The sequence below is a fragment of the Convolutriloba macropyga genome, chromosome 15 (genome assembly GCF_964194025.1).
Source record: "Convolutriloba macropyga chromosome 15, txConMacr16.3, whole genome shotgun sequence".
In the NCBI taxonomy this organism is placed as follows: domain Eukaryota; kingdom Metazoa; phylum Xenacoelomorpha; order Acoela; family Convolutidae; genus Convolutriloba; species Convolutriloba macropyga.
Genome location: NC_134482.1, coordinates 26,783,945 through 26,807,653, shown reverse-complemented (window position 1 = coordinate 26,807,653; position 23,709 = coordinate 26,783,945). Strand labels below are relative to the sequence as shown.

At 38.5% G+C, this 23,709-nt stretch overlaps 1 protein-coding gene across 2 annotated transcripts in view; it reads left to right on the top strand.

Moving 5' to 3' along the window:
- Positions 1–23,709, top strand: part of LOC142354601 (ubiquitin carboxyl-terminal hydrolase MINDY-3-like) — a 245,816-nt gene that overhangs the window by 210,051 nt on the left and 12,056 nt on the right. Inside the window, exons 2-3 of one of the 2 annotated variants that reach the window (XM_075406929.1) lie at positions 10,665–10,827; positions 21,355–21,584. In XM_075406929.1, the coding sequence (XP_075263044.1) occupies positions 10,718–10,827; positions 21,355–21,584 (340 nt within the window). In that variant the 5' untranslated portion in view covers positions 10,665–10,717. Of the gene's footprint in view, positions 1–10,664; positions 10,828–21,354; positions 21,592–23,709 lie in introns of those variants that run through there. The other variant, XM_075406930.1, reaches the window with a different exon arrangement.

Sequence of the window (23,709 nt, the reverse complement as noted above, 5' to 3'; positions counted from 1 at the left end):
TGAATTCTTCGAAAACCAAAATAGTTGTTGTGGAGATTGTAAAACAAGCTAAGTTCAAGGACCTTTTCAGCAATGTTTAATAAAGAAACCGGATTAATTTGTTAAGTAAGTTTGACGTGGAAGAGATTATCCAGGGAGACAATGAAGCGCTACGTTTTGTTCGGATTGGTATCGACTTTTCTATATTTTCTTTCAGCCGCTTGTACCAATTTTCAACAATAAGATCAATGCTTGCCCAACAGCAAGGTAAAAAAATTGATCGTGCCTGATAAGGTCATTGAAAAGCAAAAAATCTTCTTTGCAAAAGCTAAAAGTACGCTGAAAATTGCGCGAAAGGCGGTTAATCTGTCGTTTCTGATCAGTATTGTGGCTATAATTATCTAATAATCAGACTTTTGGTTAACTAGTTCAGAGGCATCTATCAGATTTTCGACATCAATTCCTCTGGAGGTGAAGATGAGATCGAGTATTTTTGAAATTGTAAAAAACAATTCAATTTTCTATTCGAGTTGCAAGCTATCCAAGGTTCGATGGATGATTACTCGGAGGATTTTGGAGAACTACTTGCAAACAATTCCACTAAATTAGAGTCTCCGCAAATAAATGTTTCGTCACTTTTAAATTTGCTGAAAAGCTCAAGAAGGGCTCTTTGATCTGAGTCATAAGGTAAATACAGGCGATCAGTACTTTGGATGACATTTGATGTAACAAACAAGCACAAAAATACCCGTCAAATTTGAAAAGCAAGATGAGCTGTGGAGAGCAGTAGGAGTATTTGACATCAAGTAAAACCCTCCTTGAGTTGTACCATCTGGAGCACTGCCAGTTCGGTCCAATCGATAAAACGAACAGTAATTTAGAACAAATTCTGTGTCTGATATCTGATCAGTAAGCCGTGTTTCGCAGAGAGCCACAACATGAACACAGCTCACCAGAACAAATTAGGACAGCTCCTTACGCTTTGTTGCAATCAAAATACTTCTTGAGTTGAAGTCAAGAATAGTTATGGCATTTTTTTAACTAGAGTCTTCACTAGCGAGTCAACAGTTCGGGTCGACTTCTGAACCGTCCGGGTATAATTTAAGATGGGGGATTTTAATTTTTTATTGGTATATAAATGGTGTAAAAGCTCTTTTTACCTTTTCAGCGTTTTGTTATGAATCTCCTGCTCTCCTTTACCTAGAGACTGTTTAATAATTATACCATGTGAAGCACCTTATTTTTGGAAATTTTTGGGCTTTGAGGCACGAGCAAACAGTTTCGGTGCAACTACTCATTTTTGATTCTAACGAGTATTCTCTTGGTCTCTCATTAGCCTTGTTAAAGGCTTTAAGTTGACGAAACGTTTCAATTTGGCGTTACTGATTTACAATTTCAGTATGTAATTTTCGTTCTGATCAATCATTTTGCTGTTTCTAGGTTCCGATGATTCTCCTGTAGGAAAGTCGGTTAACCCAGATATTTTGATTTCAGTCTCACGCTCATTTTGTTTATTGATATTTAGTTTTGTTGAGTGTACTGGCGCATCTGTATAGTTGGTCAGTTTGGGAGGTCGTTCCGGGAAAGTGCACTTCTTGAGGTCATGAAAGCCGTTCATTTGCTTAGTAATCGTTTGAAAACAAGTTTGAAAGCTGTCAGATTCTCTAAAATTGGCGACTAGTTCTCGAACCAAACACGACATTTTTCCGTCTTCGTTTCGCTCAAGAATTTGTTCTGCTCTTCGCCAGATGCTTGTAATACGCCGGGAACAGTAGGGTAATAGTAGTTCTCTACAGATCTTAAGCGTGTTCTTGACTGGGAAGAATCCTCATTATCAGACATACTTGAGGATTAAGGACGGTTATGGAGCATTGAAGTGATATATATTAAAAGAACGTTAATAAAAAATGTGGTTTTAGGATTTCTTTGCTAGGTTGACTGATGAGCGGACGAAACCAGATTCAGCGCGGGAGAAAAGAAATCTTAGTTCAAAGGGAGGGGTGCTCCCGTGGTACTCGGTTTGCTGCATAACATACCTATTTAATATATTTTTAATCTACATCTTCTAACGTAAACTGAAGGTTCTTGTGCAATGCTTTAACTTTTCGAGCAAGTCCTCGCTTGTTGATTTTGTGGTACATATAATATCATTGTTGATGCATGGTTTTAAAATCAGCACTTATATCATTGTTGATGCAGTGTGTAAATACTTTGTAAATGTTTTTCGATTGGGCATTAGTTTAAGTCAGTCTGACGATGAACGCAATTTCCGAACACTTTCGTTTTTACTATGCAAGTTCATTTTTGTTAACAGTTTGTTTTTTTCTATGGTTTGTATTACTGGATATGGTCCAGATTGGATGATTTCCTGAGGGAAGCCCGATCATTAAGGCTCCGGTGTTCAGGAGATGTAAATCAGTCTTGCAACTGTTTGAGCTCTGGTGCTACACTCTTGGGGGTTTGTCTGGAGATTGTAGTTTTTTGTTAGTTGTTTGCGACAAAAAAGCACAGTTAGTTAAATTTTCGGGATCTGTCAAGTAGTCTTAAGCGTCACACACTCTGCCTCTGCTAATGCTGAGGATTATGAAATTAAGGAAGATAAGGTATCAAAGTTGGGAATCTATAAAAATCAAAAAGTTGTTACTGAGAAAGAACTCTAAAAGCCTCTCGAACTGTAAAACGCATGCCGACTAATCGCTTTAAACATCAACCCCGGTGTAAGACCTATAGGCGTAAGAGAGTTTCTTCGTCGCATCATAGGCAAGTTCATCATCAAGCGTACTGAAAAGAACCTACGCTTCTTAGGCGGCAACGCACGACTTTGCCTAGGCCAAAAATTCAGGTTGATGAACACGTAATTCATTCTGATATCGCCTTATGAAAAATCTGAAAATGCAGTTGTTCTCGCAATAGATGCCAAAAAAACCTTCAACTGCCTCAATCGTAAATTGGCTGTTGAAAAAAAACCAAGAGAATTTGTCCCAACATGAGTTTTGTGGTTCACAGCTCGTTTTGAGCCCCGTCAGATTTAAATGTCGCAGGTAAAACACTGCAGTCTCTAGAGGGCATGACTCAAGGAGGGGACCCGATTGCTATGTCTATATAAGGAATAGCCACCCTCGTCTTGCTCAGGCTGGTCCAGAACATGCACGTGTCGTAAAAATGGTACGACGGCAGCGCAGTGGGATTTTTGGACAATAGTAACTATTGTGGCTACAGCGTCAACAACCCTGAAGTGCCAATTAATAGTAAAAGAGGCGTCAAACATCAAAGCTTTCAAGTTGTTTGAGGGGAAGGCAGTTGAAAATGTTGACGGCTGCTACGTTCTATGATCTGTAATATGCTATGAGAAAACCTATGAGAACTTTATGAAAACCACAGCATGAAAGTATTCTAAATGAAAAAATTGGGACAGGTAGCAAAAACATCTCCTCAGAAGGCTTACGCATGCCTCACAAGAGGCGTGCGACTAATATTAAATTTCGGTTCCCGCACAACGTCAATCTCACGGAAAATCTTCACAGACGAAGAAGCCATTATCCAAATGCACGTCCTGCCGTCGTTCTTTGACTCTCCGATGTCTCAACCCGCACGGCGATTGTATTCGCTACCAACCCGGAGGGCGGACTTAACATCAAGGAGCCGATAGATCAAGAAACGGTGTATGCTGTTTCGCTGATCGCATGCGCTTCTCTTGATGATGAGGATCGAGCGAAAGCTCATCTCATCCAAGAACGCATAAGGCACGATCAACGAATTGCACGGCTGAATATTATTCAACCGCGTCAGAAGGATCTGTAGTGACCCTACAATGAGACATTATTTTTACCCAACTGTCATAAGAATTTATGGTTCAATCATTAGAACCGAAATTATGTCAGAGAATAAATATGATGTTAAACGCTATTGTTTGAACCAAACACTGCTTTTGGGAAAAGCAAACAGAACAAGGACTCTAAGACCAAGTTATCTTGGCAAACGCAAATAAAGAAAAAACCGAGGGCTCAGCCGGTTTAATTCGAGTATTACTGTTCATAATAGGTTTTAACGCAATTTCTGAAGCTGCCTTTCCTACATTCCTTTTTTTATAAAAGTTAAATTGTACTAATCCTTCTTTGAGCTGAAATTTGCCTATAATTACTGAATTCAACTAGTTCCACCATTTCGAATTTTTCACAAAAATTTGGAGGATACTTTAGAATCTAAGTTAATTGTAGGGATTCCATATTGGGGACAGAGAATTGTTTTTATTTCTTTAAGAAAAGAACATCGAACCCGGAACAAAACCCAGTGTTTCGATTATCCGCACGGCCAGTGATTGTGCGGAAGGAAGAACACAAGTTTTTTCAACACGGCAATTGTTGCTGAGATAAAGGAAACACACTCTCTCGGCTCGGCAAGGGTTTGACTGGAAGAGGCAAGTTCAGCGGCAGCGACACAATACGATATTGCAGATAAAACACTGCGCAGGCAAGTTGAGAGAAACGCACAGGCGAAAAACAGTAAAAAAAGAAGAGTCAGTCCCGGCGGTGTGACAAATTATTCAACATTGCGCGGAAATACAGCGAGTCCTGGGAGTGAACAATTACTCAAGAGAATAGAATCACAGCAATTCACTGGTAGTGTCTGAGCAGTCAATGGACGTTCTTTGCAGAGCTCGGTTTCAGTGGACAGTGATAGTGGGCTGCTTCTTTTGAGTGAAAAATCTTCCAGAAGAAGCGAGTCCGCAGTTTTTTAAGTGAGGAGAGCTGCATTGAATTACCACAAATATCACGTAAGCTCATATCAAAGGTGCTATTTATGTCATCATTAATTGTTTTAATGTAACAACCGGAAACTGTGGCAAAGATTTGCATTCCTGAACGAAATAAGGTGAGTATCAAAACTTATTACAGTTTCCGGTTCAATTGATTTAGAAATCCTTTAAGTTTTGCAGTTTTCAATATTGTAAATGTTTTAATGTAACAACCGAAAACCGGGGCAAAGATTTGCATTTCTTAAAGAAAAAAAGGTAGTTATCAAAACTTATTACAGTTTCCGGTTCAAATGATTTAGCAAACTATTAGATTTTGCAATTTCTAGTTTATTAAGCATTAGATTGTCTTATTCGGCTACCTCAAACATTTAAACGAAAACTTTACCCAGTAACTGTAAAATAAAGGAAGTATCCTAATAATTTGAGTCAAATTGGCAGCGGGTTCCTTATGAAAAATGTTATTGCTTGAGGTTTTCACTGGTTCAAAAGATTTTGAGAGGTACTTGACACGTTTTTAGCTATTGGCGGAGCTGCAAAAATGGAAACGTACAAAATTTGCAAGCTCTGGCGGAGCTGCTCGCAAATTAGATGAGTGGCCGCACTATTTTGCCCTCCGCCTACAGAAGTCAGCAATTGAGTTCCATCGAATCTTACCACAGAACGTGAGAGATAGCTACGAGGAAACTGTTAAGGTTTTTCAAAATCACTACAGCGAAAAACTGGTTGTCTTCCGTAAACGGCTAGCGCGTCGTGTTCAGCTCCCAGGTGAAACACTAACGGATTTTCTGGGGGATTTAAAACACTTAGCTCACAAAGCATACCCAGAGGAGTCACAGGATATCCAAGACCACTTAGTGCTCCGGGGTTTTCTGCAGGGAATACATCACAGTCAGGTTAGGTTAGCCCTAAGGAAAACATTAGAAGATAGAGATGTGATTGTTGATAAAGCGTTATTAAGAGCGTTACATCTGGAAGCCGTGACAAGAATAGAAGAAAAGGAACACGTGCCTCAAATTGCTGCCATTAGACAAGATGACTCAAACAAATCCCTAGTCGAGGCGGTTAACGGTTTGGTTCAGAAGTTATTGGGAAATGCTGATGGCAATTCAAGGGAAAGTGGTGGTAACAGCCAAGGCTGGGTTAACAAATGACGCGGGTATCAGGGACATAATAACTTCAACCGAAAACAAGGCAGTCCCAGTTTGTTAGAAAACGAAAAATGTGGATTCCCCAATAATGATAACAGTTTTAATAGAAACCCCAACGATACATGTACTGGATGCGGACAAAAAGGGCATAGAATTAAACCATGTCGGAACTGTTTTTTGCGGGAGTTCCCAACACATAAAACGTTACTGTCCTGACAGAAAAACAAAACAAACAACAGAATCAGCAAATGTTATCAAAGTCTGTTCAACTAGTACAACAAAATGCTTTAGTATACAAATACTCATTCAAGGGCATATGAAAGTGGGTCTAGTTGATAGCGGCAGTAGGAGACACAAAACGAATAGACCCATACAATAACAGAGTTTTAGCTGCTAATAACACATCAGCTAAAAACCGAAAAAAGTTGAGTTTTAGTTCAAATGAAAACCAAACAACCCGATTTTTTGCATGAGTTTTTAGTCACTCACGAAAAGCACATCTTGCTTTTACTAGATTTGGACATCCTTACTGATCAAAAGGGTATACTGGATTTAAACGAGAAGATACTACTTAGTGGTCAAGACAAATTCACTATTCCGCTTGTTACTGAGAAGTTAAGCAACGTTAATTCTTTTACTCTTCTGTTGGAAACGCTCATAATACGGGCAAGAAACAAAGCCTGGATAGACAAAATTGTGAAAAATGAGAACGTTGAGGTGACAAAGAAAAGTCAAGATCTTGTTGAAGGCCTCAAGGATTTGAAAATTGCACTGGTATTTTAGTGACTGACTGCCTGATATCTGTAAACGACTCAAAGAGCCAATTGAGGGTGGTTAACCTACACTGATAAAAGGAAATTTGTCATACAAGTTTGAATGAGGAAATCTTAATAAACCATCTAGTGGTAAATAAAACTAACCTTCAAAACGTCTATTTTTGCATATTTAGCCTCGATATAAATTCTCAGCAAACAACACACACTGTAACTAACAAAGATGTCATCAGAAGTGGTTTAGATGCGTTATTTGTCCCAGAATTTGATAGCGTGCATGCAATTTTTGGCGAAATGTCAAATCTGAGATGTAGAATGAGCAAAATTTTTAGACAAACGTATTGGCTTTAATGAGGAACGGTGATTCGCATTCTCTTTTCATTGGTAAAAAGAGAGTCGTAGGACTGCATGCAGAGTCAGCAGGTGCCATAATTTACGTTCATCATTGTGCAAAAACAATAGTAGAATTAACTGCTCTAAATTACTGTACTGAAGAAGTGCCGATTCTTGTAAGACAAAAATGATACTCAGAGCTACGTGCGCTATTTGAACCCAATATCCAAGGATTTCTATAGAAACTTTACTCTTATAAAGTGCAACCCATTGTTCCCTAATGTATTCCAACTAGTTAATCGTTCCTGGACAGTGTTTGGTCAAATTCTTACGATAGTAGAAAAACCACAAGTGTTGAGGGGACCCAAAAGTAAAATTCCTATCTGTAAGAAAGTTTTCGATGGTTTATTCACGGAGAAGCATCTAGAAGAATGTCGACTAGCTCAAATGTATAGACACAGTAGAAAAACAATAACAGGAAGAGAAGTTTTCCTGGGGCCAAATGGAAAGTATACAAATGAAGAACTAATAGACTTCAACACATACACCAGTGATTTGAATTGGCATGAAGTTCCTTGGATTAAACCCATAGAAAAAAAAACATTTTGAAAGATTGGCATTTAGTAAGGGAATTGACTTTAATGCAAATGACCTAATTTTTGACAGTAAAAATTCTAGGAACGTGTTTACGAATAATTTTATCAACTACGTTGTTTTTGGAAGGTGTTCAACCAAGAGTGGCACTACGGCCAATTAACCCGTTAATCGAACCTAATTACATAACCGTTCTGATAAACCAACAGTTAAAACAAACCAAAGGCTCAAAAAAAGTTGTTGAAACAAAAGTTGTCGGGTACCGGCAAAACGGTCTTTGAGCCGGGGGCTGTTAGCCAAGAAAAAACAAATCTGTTTCAGTTGGAAAACTTTTCAACGTCATTATAAAGTCTGGAATGATGTTCATTCTCTTAAACATGTCTAATCTTGGTTGTTTTAGAAAGCGAAATGGAACCAGGAGTGGATTATATATATTATCTGCCCCAACTGTACGAGGAATCTATAGATTCTGCGGGGTCAAAACCCATTTTAGAATGGTTGTGGCCCTGAATGAATTATACCCAACAACACTAATCCAGAAACCGCCTATTACTACAAAGGAATGCAGTCGGTTGAAAGTCCGGTTGAGAAAACAACGAAATGCTGGCAGTTGCTTCCTTGCAGTTACAGGAGCAACCCTAAAGTGTACAACAGGAAACAGTATGCTGCAAAGGAAAGTTGTTGTGTTAAAGCAACAACTAATCGTTGCCGAACAGCAACGGCAGCATTTTCTTGCTAGAATCGAAGCTAATAATAGTTTAGTTGAGTTGGAATACCAACTCCAACAAGTGCTGCTTGACTGAAAGTCAGCAAGAATTGAATCAGACGCTTTGTGTGGGGAGCTAAAAACAACTCTTAAAAAACTCGTTGAATACGAGGGGGTGCTGGAAGTAGCTCTGAAGAAAGCGTTGAAAACGGCTTAAAGGGTTAAAAAATTAGAGTTAGAATTAGAGACGGAGATAAACGACAAAGAGCTCACAACACGACGACTATAGGAGATTGAGAAAAAGTTACCCGGTACAGGAGCTTTGACAATATACGATCAAGGATTTCGCCCACTGCAATGATTGAGGAAATCCAACGGCGTTTCGGACGTCTGTCTCTATTGATACAATCTGATAGGGAGGTAAACAGAGCGATTCCAGTTATTAAATCAAATAAGATGCGTGCTTATGGGTGACGGTGCACGTAATATATACGAAACTCATGGAAGTTTGCTGTTAAGTTTATGAAATATTAATGAGTGGAGCATTATGCTTCCATAGGGGAAGGCAGTGTAGTGAACCTACAAACATGCTCAAGAATTTTTTATGCGGAAGTTTTTGAAAATTAATTTTTAAGTGGCTTCAAACAAAAAAAGACTTGAAAGCGACAGCTAAACAAGCTGATTTATAGCTCATTTTTTAAAAGACAGTGCTTTTAATCAATTGTCATAAGAATTTATGGTTCAAACATTAGAACCGAGATAATGTCAGAGGATAAATATGATGTTAATTGCTATCGTTGGGACCAAACACTGCGTTTGGGAACAACAAACAAAGCAAGGACTCAAAGACCAAGTTATCTTGGCAAACGCAAATAAAGATAAAACCGGGGGCTCAACCGGTTTAATTCGGGTATTACGGTTCATAATAACTTTTAACGCATTTTCTGAAGCTGCCTTTCCTACATTAATTTTTTATAAAAGTTAAATTGTATTAATCCTTCTTTGAGCTGAAATTTGCCTATAATTTCTGAATTCAACTGGATCCACCATTTTGCAGGATAATTTAGAATCTTAGTTAATTGTAGGGATTCTATAGATCTGATGGAAAGCCTTCAGTGCGAGCAACGCCACTTAATAGAAATGGCTTCGAAAAAAGGAATCTCGAAATGACTCACAGCTCTACCGCTTAAACGTAACGGTATTACTTTAACGCAGTACGAATTTAGAGACGGGCTTTGAATTAGATATAACTTGAGGCCAAAAATACGCCTATTATTTTCCATGTGTTGAAAAGTTTAACCTATCACATGCTCTTCACGGTGTGAAGGGGGTATACACACACAACGAGATCGGAGACACCTTTGCTCAAATCATGCATGACGTTTGCTATGATGTCGAAATTGAGACGACTCTTCGGTTGCTTCAAGGCGAGTCCCTTATACGCAAAACTACTAGCACTGATGAAAACGCGCGACTAGACATTAAAGCTCTTCGACTATGGGGGTCCAGGTTCAGCAGTTATTTCTTCGACGTGAAGATCTTTAACCCATTTGCAAGTCATGCCTGAAAAACTCCGTAGAAGCGTACAAGTATCATGAGTAGCGGAAGTGCCTGAAGTATGAGCAATGAATACTTGACGTGGAAAAGAGTAACTTCGTTCCGCTCGTGTTTTCCTGCATGGAGGGCGCAGGACAGTCCGCAACAATCATTATAAAACAATTAGCTAGCAAAATTGCTGAAAAGAAAGACGAAGCATAGTCCGACGCAATAACGTACATACGCACGAAGATAAGTTCTGCTCTTCTGCGCAGCGCTATCATGCCTCAGAGGGTGCCGTGGTTCCAAACGGCCGACCGACATTGATTTTTCTTCCAGTGCCATAGTGCGTGAGACCAGACTGGATTCATAACAAATTAGCTTATATAAAAATTCAATTCTTTGACGCAGCTCTGAAAGAGTTATAGTGGCTTGTCTTTGAAATTATATACGATGCAGTGATGTCTGATAGTGGGGGATAACTACTCATCCATTGGATTGTCCTACTCGACTTAAGAGCAAATCCCCGTTATTATGTTTAAATCAAGAAGTTATAAGGAGTGAGGTTTTGAAATGGTCTTTTCTTACCCCTTTGAATCCTGGAAGTGGCCAGTTCTTATCTTCGACTGTCTCTAAAACCCTTCTGTAGATGAAGGCTACCCAAGAAGTTCAGCAGCACAAGCAAGAATCTACTAAATGACTCAATAACCGCACATCAATTAGGCTTCTGTTCTAGGGGTGGGACTTTCCTTCAACTGACCCTTTTTATTCATACATTTTATATCCTCAACCACAAAAATAATGAGTGAACATGCGATATTTAAAAGCTTTGAACTTTCAGGTCAATCCGATGTTAATTTTGTGTTGTGAACGAAAACATTCGTAGTACTTAATGGCAAGTAGCCTCAACGAGGCTCTCAAGGGTGCTCGCCAGGTTGTTTGGGGCTCTGGAGCTGCACCAGAGGATTGTTTGCGGCAATGGCGCCAGCCATTTATTTTCAGGTGAGCCCTAGAACTTAAATATATTGTTTTCTGACAGTAGTCAAAAATTGAAGCATCAGATGCAAAAGATAAAGAAAATAAACCATCAGAATCGGTGGCCGCCGTATTGGCCGACAGGGCGTTTAGCCGACAACCGAGAAATGAGAAATTTAACTGACAATTCAAGTAAAATGAGCAATGAAACTTATTCTGAAGCTATGATTGGCCAGTTTCACTATTTCATAAGCGGACAAATATACCGCAGTTTTTTCATCGACTAGTGTAACGAAGGTCTATCCGTGGTCGGACCGTATTTTACCGCATCTGGCCATGCCTCGCAGGCCATGCCTCAGCGGCCCGTGGGACTTGATATGAATCTATCACAACCGAACTACTGATTTATGGACCAATTATGGACTTTTATTATCAATTATGATAAAACTGTCGGCTAAATTTCTCATTTTTTCCTTGTCGGCTAAACGCCCTGTCGGCCAATTTTCCTAGCACCACCAGAATCATAAACTAAGTAGATATGGTAAATAGCAATTAAAGCATAATGTGTAGTGGTTTTGAATCAAGATTAGAAAAGATATATATACTGGCTTGAATATATATACTGTTCCTCCCACCACGGTTTTGCATGACCCCTTTGCCTTTTTATGGCCCATTTGTTTTCAAGCAGTATAGCCCCCTAACGAGATTTGGCATGAATTCATTACTGTATCATCAATGAAAAGATTGTTAATCTTCGGTTTTGCCTCCCCTGCTTAGTGGGTGCGTTTTATTGGCTAATCTCATTAGCAAAAATCAAAAGCGCACTGCGATGGCTTGACGATTGCGGCACAGTTCAAAAGGGGTATGCGGATGATGGCAACGCTGTCGGCTTGCTTGATAAAGCTTTTTAGCTCATTGAAAAAACGTGGTCCTGCTTTGGGTTACCATCTTACCAAATGCGACATCATTACCAAAGAACATCTCTTTGAAAAAGCGCAGCAGATTTTTGTTCACGACGAAGTGCAAATAGTTGAAGGTAGTGTAATAGCTTCTGAATATGCAGAAAGGAAATTTGTAGAAAGATCACCAAAACAACAGAAATCGTTGTTAAAAAAGCTGGCCGCTCACGCCAATGTTTCACCTCAAAATGTTTATAAATCTTTCACTTCATCGGTTCAGCATAATTTGACCTTCTTAGCTCGTTTAACACCTGATATTGAAGACCTGTTAAAAGAATGTGAGGAATCAATCAACGATAAGCTATTACCTAATCTTTTAAAGAATCCCCCCTACAATCAAAAATACCGGGAGATTTTTTCGTTGCCGATAATGGAGGATGGCCTGAACATCCTTAAACCTGAAGACTGCTTTAAGGAATATGGACGATCAGTTCAACTGTCAAGTCCTTTATCTCTATCTCTGCACGGAGCCAAACTAAAGCGACAACAAATCATACAAGAAATGAAAAAGGAGAAAGAGCTTGCTATCAAATCAAAAAAGACGAGAATTAAGTGCGAATTTTATAAGAATGAGATTCGCTCACTTTACTTAGCTAGTGAAAAGGGGGCATCGAGCTCGTTGAACGCTATGCCATTGAAGCGATATCACTTTGACCTAACAAAAAGCGTGTTTCGTGATGGCATTGCCCTTCGCTATGTCTTGGACTCAGTAAAGATTACATCACTATGCTCATGCAATGAAAACTTCACTTTGGCTCATGCCCTCAACTGTCCGAAAGGAGGATAGACGCACATGAGTCATAATGAACTTTGCGATTCCTTTGCGGACTTTTTAAGTGATGTCTGTCATTTTGTCGAGATCGAACCTCGTCTTCAGCGGTTGCAAGGGGAACTTTTGCTCTGAAATCAACGAGAAGTGATGATGATGCAAGACTAGATATCAAGGCCATCGGACTTTGGGAATCAAGGTTCAACAAAACCTATTTTGATGTGAAAGTTTTCAACCGGCTGGCAGGGGTCCTGAAAGCAATAGCGAAGCCTGCAAGTACCATGAATCTATTAAGAAGAACAAATATGAACAAGAATAACCGAGGTTGAGAGAGCAACATTTTGTCCGTTTGTCTTCGCATTCACTGATGGAGCTGGCCCATCACCTTCAAAAGTGCCGAAACAACTGGCATCAAAGCTCTCTGCGCGAAAAGAGTTCCATCCTCTCAGCTTTGCTCTCTTGAAGAGTTCCATCCTCTGCATCTGTGGGTCAAAGACGCTTAAGCGGCGCGAAATTGTTGATGCTTCGATGGGAGCTGTGGTTGAAGAAGGGAGGCTCTTGGTTTGACTCATCTACTTTCGTCATTAGTTGTTTGTCTTCTAATGCTGTCTGTCTTTTGTTTTGCTTGTATATATCATTGTGATAGATTTTAAAAATACGAAATGTTTTATGAAGGCGTAGTGCTGGGAGGGCCTCGGCTCAACCAATATTCACCAAGTGTTGGGGAGGGTTTTTTCTTAATTTGCCTTTACTTCATATATTTAGGTTTGGTTTGTTTTAAATTATCTGAGCAAAAAGGTTATGATAATTTGATTTGAATAATGATCATATTGATTGGCTCTTTGATTGCAACTTTTGTTAAGTTTAATTTTCGGTGTGTCTTGGCTTGGCAAAGCAGTCACATAGGTTGGTTTTTTGTTATGCAGAAGTTATGCCAGTGACATCCTCCGTGCGTTATAGATGAACACAATACCGGAGAATAGACAATATAATGCTCAATTAAGCAAACTGAATAAACTATAATAAGCTACAATGGTTTTAGTTCTCCAGAACGAGCTGCTTAAAAATACTAGGTGCAATCATTACTTATTCAACGTAATATAACATGGAGTGATTATTGTAAACTAAGAAAATGAAATGCGTTGAAGGCCTTGTTTCACATTAAGAGAAACAGATCTCAACACTGCGGCTGGAGAACTAAGCTTAATATGTACAAGGGTTATGTCGTGCCCATTCTAACTTAGTACTCAGCTGCTTGGATGCCAAACAAAAGCAACATGCAAGCTTTCAAAAAATTTCAGAAGGTAGTAACAAGATGGATACTAATCGACAACTCAAGCTACTACGACCGTCTAAGGTTTGTGAAAATTTCGCCAATTTGCTTGTGAATAGAAATGCATGACCTCACTTTTGAGGGGAGGGGACAGCATGATGTGAACTTGAAACCAGAGTTCACCGCAAATCTAGGAATGTTTTCTGAGTGTATGATCCACCCAAATGGACGGAACTGTGAGCCCCCACTATGAAACATCACAGCAGCGAATTTAAAGTTACCGCAAAAACACATTGCATTTAAACTTAAATCATTATGCTAGGCGCTAGGAGCCGCGCGAAGGTTGAAATATTTCTAAACTAATTAGGAGTCTAGCCTTCCCTCCAGCACATCAACAATATAGGTATTATCAACCTCAGTTACACCTTTACAACCACAGCGGCCTCTGAGACAGATAATTGCGCTGCGTATGCGGCGAACATGGAAACCGCAAACCTAGAAATTGTGTAAACACGCCAATTCGCTCTAGGACAGATAAAACTAGCAAAAGTCGATTATCCCACACTGATGGCAATTTCCTCTTCCGCGCCAAATGTCTCTTCATCAAAGTGACAAAAATATGTCGACATTTTAGGCCCAATTTGAAAAAAAAAACAACATTAACAACATTTACTGGACGTTTTTCTGCGAAAACCAATGAAAAGGAAAAATGTACGTGGAGACTGCATTGCAGATAAATACACGTGGTCATGGCAGTAACTTCTCTAAACTGTAACTACTATATTACGAGAGCTTTAAAATGAATTTTGAGTTTTCTTTCGCTATCTCAGGTGGTAGTCTTGAATTAATGATATTGTTATAAACTAAATATAAGTTAACTAACACATTTAACAGGCAAATTTAGAGAGGCAAAAGCAAATTTTTACGTCATCATGGTCATACTGAAGGTTAGATCAGTTTAAATGAAACTCACGCCGCGTATTGCAATCGAGAGTCTTACCTTGTAAGAATTTGTAAAATATCATTTTCCTTGGGGGAACTTTTGTCCTCTAAAAATCTAACTGAAATTTTTAAATGTTTATAAAACTAGGCATTCACATTCGTCACGTTTTTGAGAATTTTTTGTTGTTGACTATGTCTTGTTGTGTTTCTTTCGATTATTTGGTTTTGTAGAAGAGATATTTTCTGGTTTTGATGCGTTCAAGTGAATGAGACACGTAAAAATACGTTGCTTGTTCGTTTGTCGTATTCGAGAATTTTTTGCTTCAATCTTTGAGGGAAAGATGGAATAACTATAAGCGAAATAATTAAGTCCAAAGCTGTACAGAGACAGCTCAGCCTCACAGCTCTCACAACTTGTATCAAATTGGAATATGTTTTTGTGAGTTTTACTGACTTTAGTCTTCGGGAGATAGGACTTTTTGAAATTAGATTATGCGCTCCATTTAATCTCAAAAACAACATTTAATCTCACCATCAATCCTTCTCTATCTTTATTCTTTGCGTTTTATCTTTTTTCATTGCCCGTTTCAATCAAAACGCAGCTAAGTGTTGTTTTTTTCCCGAAAATCTTTGTGCTATATTTGTGGAATTAGTTGAAAAGTTTTTGTAAAATGCTTTTAGTTGATATTGAGTGGTTGTTTGTGGCATCCGTAGTTTCTTTTCAGGGTGATATCAATTGATTTAAAACGCACCGGGGAAATGCACTCGGCTCCCATCATTTATGACCTAGGCATGAAATTGATTTAATGGAGCACTCGGGCAACAGAATGCACAATTTTATCATTAACACCGATAGTATAAAAGGTTTAGTTTTGTTTTGACAATTTAAAGCATCAACATCGTGATTTTAGTTGGCTGATATCCCAGGCTGGTGTTCAAATTCATTGACTAATTGCGAATTTGCAGTATTCGTGGTTTTCGTAGTAAAGAGATACCCTCATGTTATGCGATTGATTGAATTTGTCGTGTCATTTCTTCTGTTTGTTTAGTGATGCGGAAAAAATTGCACTAATCCAAATGGATGGGGGACCTTGTGCTGTATTGGCACCTGTGCATGCTCAGATTCTTCTACGCACTCTCCTGGTCGAAAGTATCTCTAAAACCATCAACTCAGTCTCAGATCTTCAGCAGTCAGTCAGAACAGCTGCCACCAGAGTATCGCCAATTGATGTCCTCGATGCAGTTTTGTGTGACATCCTTTGTCGCTGTGCTTCCGCTGGTAAATGGTAAATTTTACTTTGTTCTCTTGAGCTGTTTTTATGGAAGAGTAAAATGAAAGGTACTAATGGCATAATATTGTCAAAAAGACAAAATCGCCTGCTCAAATATTAGACAACTCCTTAAAAGCTCTTGAGTTATTGTGAGAAAGTAGAAAAAGAATGCAAAAACATTGAAGAGAAGCACAACTTCAATGGGCATCTGCTGCGCTGAACATGATCAAAGGAATAAGCAAAAAGCTGTTAGACATTGATTCAGAGGTCGAGAAATTGATGCTCAAAATCAACCAAAAAGCAAATATTCAGAAGACTTACGATTTGTTGCCAAAGTATTACGAAGTCACGAGCACAATATGATAGGAAGCAACTCTATATGACACTGAAAAAGTCAGAGCCGTATAGATTTCCTGGTAATTTACTGAATTTCAATCGACCTTAATACCTAAGAAATTACAAAACAAAACCGTGTTCCTCCATATTGGGTCTCCCGGGCTCTACCTCTTTGGTCATCAGCCTTTTGTAGAGTCCCTTCTTGTGTTTCTTCTTTGATCTTTTATTGGATAAATTTAGATTTAATTGGATAAAGCTTGCAACAAAGCGCTAAAAACGGCTAATCTCAGACCTTAAACATCTAATTATCCTCATACAGGTCGCACCTTAGTAAAGAACTGAACCCGGCCACCAAGAAATTGGGGACAATCTGCAAGACCGAGGAGGCAATTAATTGAAAAAGGATTTGCGGCAAGCTCCTTGCTAGGAACCTCAGACTACAGCAAAAGAAGGCAAACCATTGGACAAACGTAGAAACTGAAGATTCAAGCCGATGTCAGAAACTAGTGACATAACAACAAAACAACCTACGCATACTGGTTTTCAGCGTTTGGCGCATGCTGGATATTCAAAAGTTCGCCAAAAGGCTATAAGATTAGTAAGCTTCAGTGAAACCTAGCTTACTATTCAAAGAAACTATAGACGGATTTGAAAGAACCGCACCAAGCACGGTGTTATACTGGTATCGATACGTGACTTCCCAGAGATAACAAAGGTAACGAACCTCAATACATGAACAGGAACACGCCAATTCGCTCTAGGACAGATAAAACTAGCAAAAGTCGATTATCCCACACTGATGGCAATTTCCTCTTCCGCGCCAAATGTCTCTCCATCAAAGTGACAAAAATATGTCGACATTTTAGGCCCAATTTGAAAAAAAAAACAACATTAACAACATTTACTTGACGTTTTTCTGCGAAAACCAATGAAAAGGAAAAATGTACATGGAGACTGCATTGCAGATAAATACACGTGGTCATGGCAGTAACTTCTCTAAACTGTAACTACTATATTACGAGAGCTTTAAAATGAATTTTGAGTTTTCTTTCGCTATCTCAGGTGGTAGTCTTGAATTAATGATATTGTTATAAACTAAATATAAGTTAACTAACACATTTAACAGGCAAATTTAGAGAGGCAAAAGCAAATTTTTACGTCATCATGGTCATACTGAAGGTTAGATCAGTTTAAATGAAACTCACGCCGCGTATTGCAATCGAGAGTCTTACCTTGTAAGAATTTGTAAAATATCATTTTCCTTGGGGGAACTTTTGTCCTCTAAAAATCTAACTGAAATTTTTAAATGTTTATAAAACTAGGCATTCACATTCGTCACGTTTTTGAGAATTTTTTGTTGTTGACTATGTCTTGTTGTGTTTCTTTCGATTATTTGGTTTTGTAGAAGAGATATTTTCTGGTTTTGATGCGTTCAAGTGAATGAGACACGTAAAAATACGTTGCTTGTTCGTTTGTCGTATTCGAGAATTTTTTGCTTCAATCTTTGAGGGAAAGATGGAATAACTATAAGCGAAATAATTAAGTCCAAAGCTGTAGAGAGACAGCTCAGCCTCACAGCTCTCACAACTTGTATCAAATTGGAATATGTTTTTGTGAGTTTTACTGACTTTAGTCTTCGGGAGATAGGACTTTTTGAAATTAGATTATGCGCTCCATTTAATCTCAAAAACAACATTTAATCTCACCATCAATCCTTCTCTATCTTTATTCTTTGCGTTTTATCTTTTTTCATTGCCCGTTTCAATCAAAACGCAGCTAAGTGTTGTTTTTTTCCCGAAAATCTTTGTGCTATATTTGTGGAGTTAGTTGAAAAGTTTTTGTAAAATGCTTTTAGTTGATATTGAGTGGTTGTTTGTGGCATCCGTAGTTTCTTTTCAGGGTGATATCAATTGATTTAAAACGCACCGGGGAAATGCACTCGGCTCCCATCATTTATGACCTAGGCATGAAATTGATTTAATGGAGCACTCGGGCAACAGAATGCACAATTTTATCATTAACACCGATAGTATAAAAGGTTTAGTTTTGTTTTGACAATTTAAAGCATCAACATCGCGATTTTAGTTGGCTGATATCCCAGGCTGGTGTTCAAATTCATTGACTTATTGCGAATTTGCAGTATTCGTGGTTTTCGTATTAAAGAGATACCCTCATGTTATGCGATTGATTGAATTTGTCGTGTCATTTCTTCTGTTTGTTTAGTGATGCGGAAAAAATTGCACTAATCCAAATGGATGGGGGACCTTGTGCTGTATTGGCACCTGTGCATGCTCAGATTCTTCTACGCACTCTCCTGGTCGAAAGTATCTCTAAAACCATCAACTCAGTCTCAGATCTTCAGCAGTCAGTCAGAACAGCTGCCACCAGAGTATCGCCAATTGATGTCCTCGATGCAGTTTTGTGTGACATCCTTTGTCGCTGTGCTTCCGCTGGTAAATGGTAAATTTTACTTTGTTCTCTTGAGCTGTTTTTATGGAAGAGTAAAATGAAAGGTACTAATGGCATAATATTGTCAAAAAGACAAAATCGCCTGCTCAAATATTAGACAACTCCTTAAAAGCTCTTGAGTTATTGTGAGAAAGTAGAAAAAGAATGCAAAAACATTGAAGAGAAGCACAACTTCAATGGGCATCTGCTGCGCTGAACATGATCAAAGGAATAAGCAAAAAGCTGTTAGACATTGATTCAGAGGTCGAGAAATTGATGCTCAAAATCAACCAAAAAGCAAATATTCAGAACAATTACGATTTGTTGCCAAAGTGTTACGAAGTCACGAGCACAATATGATAGGAAGCAACTCTATATGACACTGAAAAAGTCAGAGCCGTATAGATTTCCTGGTAATTTACTGAATTTCAATCGACCTTAATACCTAAGAAATTACAAAACAAAACCGTGTTCCTCCATATTGGGTCTCCCGGGCTCTACCTCTTTGGTCATCAGCCTTTTGTAGAGTCCCTTCTTGTGTTTCTTCTTTGATCTTTTATTGGATAAATTTAGATTTAATTGGATAAAGTTTGCAACAAAGCGCTAAAAACGGCTAATCTCAGACCTTAAACATCTAATTATCCTCATACAGGTCGCACCTTAGTAAAGAACTGAACCCGGCCACCAAGAAATTGGGGACAATCTGCAAGACCGAGGAGGCAATTAATTGAAAAAGGATTTGCGGCAAGCTCCTTGCTAGGAACCTCAGACTACAGCAAAAGAAGGCAAACCATTGGACAAACGTAGAAACTGAAGATTCAAGCCGATGTCAGAAACTAGTGACATAACAACAAAACAACCTACGCATACTGGTTTTCAGCGTTTGGCGCATGCTGGATATTCAAAAGTTCGCCAAAAGGCTATAAGATTAGTAAGCTTCAGTGAAACCTAGCTTACTATTCAAAGAAACTATAGACGGATTTGAAAGAACCGCACCAAGCACGGTGTTATACTGGTATCGATACGTGACTTCCCAGAGATAACAAAGGTAACGAACCTCAATACATGAACAGGAACACGCCAATTCGCTCTAGGACAGATAAAACTAGCAAAAGTCGATTATCCCACACTGATGGCAATTTCCTCTTCCGCGCCAAATGTCTCTTCATCAAAGTGACAAAAATATGTCGACATTTTAGGCCCAATTTGAAAAAAAAAACAACATTAACAACATTTACTGGACGTTTTTCTGCGAAAACCAATGAAAAGGAAAAATGTACGTGGAGACTGCATTGCAGATAAATACACGTGGTCATGGCAGTAACTTCTCTAAACTGTAACTACTATATTACGAGAGCTTTAAAATGAATTTTGAGTTTTCTTTCGCTATCTCAGGTGGTAGTCTTGAATTAATGATATTGTTATAAACTAAATATAAGTTAACTAACACATTTAACAGGCAAATTTAGAGAGGCAAAAGCAAATTTTTACGTCATCATGGTCATACTGAAGGTTAGATCAGTTTAAATGAAACTCACGCCGCGTATTGCAATCGAGAGTCTTACCTTGTAAGAATTTGTAAAATATCATTTTCCTTGGGGGAACTTTTGTCCTCTAAAAATCTAACTGAAATTTTTAAATGTTTATAAAACTAGGCATTCACATTCGTCACGTTTTTGAGAATTTTTTGTTGTTGACTATGTCTTGTTGTGTTTCTTTCGATTATTTGGTTTTGTAGAAGAGATATTTTCTGGTTTTGATGCGTTCAAGTGAATGAGACACGTAAAAATACGTTGCTTGTTCGTTTGTCGTATTCGAGAATTTTTTGCTTCAATCTTTGAGGGAAAGATGGAATAACTATAAGCGAAATAATTAAGTCCAAAGCTGTACAGAGACAGCTCAGCCTCACAGCTCTCACAACTTGTATCAAATTGGAATATGTTTTTGTGAGTTTTACTGACTTTAGTCTTCGGGAGATAGGACTTTTTGAAATTAGATTATGCGCTCCATTTAATCTCAAAAACAACATTTAATCTCACCATCAATCCTTCTCTATCTTTATTCTTTGCGTTTTATCTTTTTTCATTGCCCGTTTCAATCAAAACGCAGCTAAGTGTTGTTTTTTTCCCGAAAATCTTTGTGCTATATTTGTGGAATTAGTTGAAAAGTTTTTGTAAAATGCTTTTAGTTGATATTGAGTGGTTGTTTGTGGCATCCGTAGTTTCTTTTCAGGGTGATATCAATTGATTTAAAACGCACCGGGGAAATGCACTCGGCTCCCATCATTTATGACCTAGGCATGAAATTGATTTAATGGAGCACTCGGGCAACAGAATGCACAATTTTATCATTAACACCGATAGTATAAAAGGTTTAGTTTTGTTTTGACAATTTAAAGCATCAACATCGTGATTTTAGTTGGCTGATATCCCAGGCTGGTGTTCAAATTCATTGACTTATTGCGAATTTGCAGTATTCGTGGTTTTCGTATTAAAGAGATACCCTCATGTTATGCGATTGATTGAATTTGTCGTGTCATTTCTTCTGTTTGTTTAGTGATGCGGAAAAAATTGCACTAATCCAAATGGATGGGGGACCTTGTGCTGTATTGGCACCTGTGCAGGCTCAGATTCTTCTACGCACTCTCCTGGTCGAAAGTATCTCTAAAACCATCAACTCAGTCTCAGATCTTCAGCAGTCAGTCAGAACAGCTGCCACCAGAGTATCGCCAATTGATGTCCTCGATGCAGTTTTGTGTGACATCCTTTGTCGCTGTGCTTCCGCTGGTAAATGGTAAATTTTACTTTGTTCTCTTGAGCTGTTTTTATGGAAGAGTAAAATGAAAGGTACTAATGGCATAATATTGTCAAAAAGACAAAATCGCCTGCTCAAATATTAGACAACTCCTTAAAAGCTCTTGAGTTATTGTGAGAAAGTAGAAAAAGAATGCAAAAACATTGAAGAGAAGCACAACTTCAATGGGCATCTGCTGCGCTGAACATGATCAAAGGAATAAGCAAAAAGCTGTTAGACATTGATTCAGAGGTCGAGAAATTGATGCTCAAAATCAACCAAAAAGCAAATATTCAGAACAATTACGATTTGTTGCCAAAGTGTTACGAAGTCACGAGCACAATATGATAGGAAGCAACTCTATATGACACTGAAAAAGTCAGAGCCGTATAGATTTCCTGGTAATTTACTGAATTTCAATCGACCTTAATACCTAAGAAATTACAAAACAAAACCGTGTTCCTCCATATTGGGTCTCCCGGGCTCTACCTCTTTGGTCATCAGCCTTTTGTAGAGTCCCTTCTTGTGTTTCTTCTTTGATCTTTTATTGGATAAATTTAGATTTAATTGGATAAAGCTTGCAACAAAGCGCTAAAAACGGCTAATCTCAGACCTTAAACATCTAATTATCCTCATACAGGTCGCACCTTAGTAAAGAACTGAACCCGGCCACCAAGAAATTGGGGACAATCTGCAAGACCGAGGAGGCAATTAATTGAAAAAGGATTTGCGGCAAGCTCCTTGCTAGGAACCTCAGACTACAGCAAAAGAAGGCAAACCATTGGACAAACGTAGAAACTGAAGATTCAAGCCGATGTCAGAAACTAGTGACATAACAACAAAACAACCTACGCATACTGGTTTTCAGCGTTTGGCGCATGCTGGATATTCAAAAGTTCGCCAAAAGGCTATAAGATTAGTAAGCTTCAGTGAAACCTAGCTTACTATTCAAAGAAACTATAGACGGATTTGAAAGAACCGCACCAAGCACGGTGTTATACTGGTATCGATACGTGACTTCCCAGAGATAACAAAGGTAACGAACCTCAATACATGAACAGAAAGAGTCACTGATAACCACATCAATTCTGCTGCTTTTACAACAAGCCAGAAACAGGTGGATACTAAGTACTGTTCGAGTAGTTAATTTCTTTTTGAACACTTGAACCAATCTAATTGCAAATAGTGATTTCGGTTTTCAATGTGCAAACTGGCTTGAGCCCTCATCGGAAGACAGTTGCGGGTGCGAGTAAGCTGTGTTACTTGTGATGCTGGACAAAGTTGAGAAATTTGATCTGCGAAAAAAATCATGCGGTGATCGATTTTCTGACGTGATATCTCGAAGCTATTGCATCCAAGTAAAAACTCTTCCCGTAAAATGTGAAGAATGTAACGATGTTTTCAATGTTCAACATGCGCTCATCGGTAGACGTATTAGAGAGCTGGGCTGCTGCAAAGTGAAAGAAGTATTTTGAAGCATTTGAAGAGAAGCACATCTCGTTTACAACTCTCAGCGTGGATGGCATGATAGCCCGAGAAAGCAATTTTCCTGAAAAAACTAGCAGATTGATGGTCGTCAAAATCGGAAATGCCTTGTGCCACAATTATGATATGTGTTAAAACAAGACCGTATTGTCATCCTAAGATTATCAAAATATTTAATAGCCGCGTCAGCAATTCCAGGCTGCTATTATAGCCCTCCTAATTTTTTTTTTGTTTACTTCATCTGACAGATTTTTGTATCGTCTTATCCTGTAATTGACTTTTCCAATGACTTCAGTGACTTCTACTGCTTTGCAATTAAAATTTGTGTTTGTGAAGTCATTTCTGCTTTTAGGTCAATTGCGTGACTTACCTGACTTGAAAAAATGACTTCTGAACTCACTTATGGAACTTGACTTTTATGAACATTTACTACTTATGAACATTTTATGAACATTTACTACTTAAAGGTGAATAGTATGCATCTAAGTAGTGCCAAACTTATATGCCCCAATTCCTGAGTAGTAGAGTCTAGAGTTTTAATATCGAATATTAATTTTGAGCTCCATTAGGGCTTAGTCCTTTTAGAGCAAAATGCGTCTCATAAAAATGACAGTCCGAATCTAACCCAAAAAG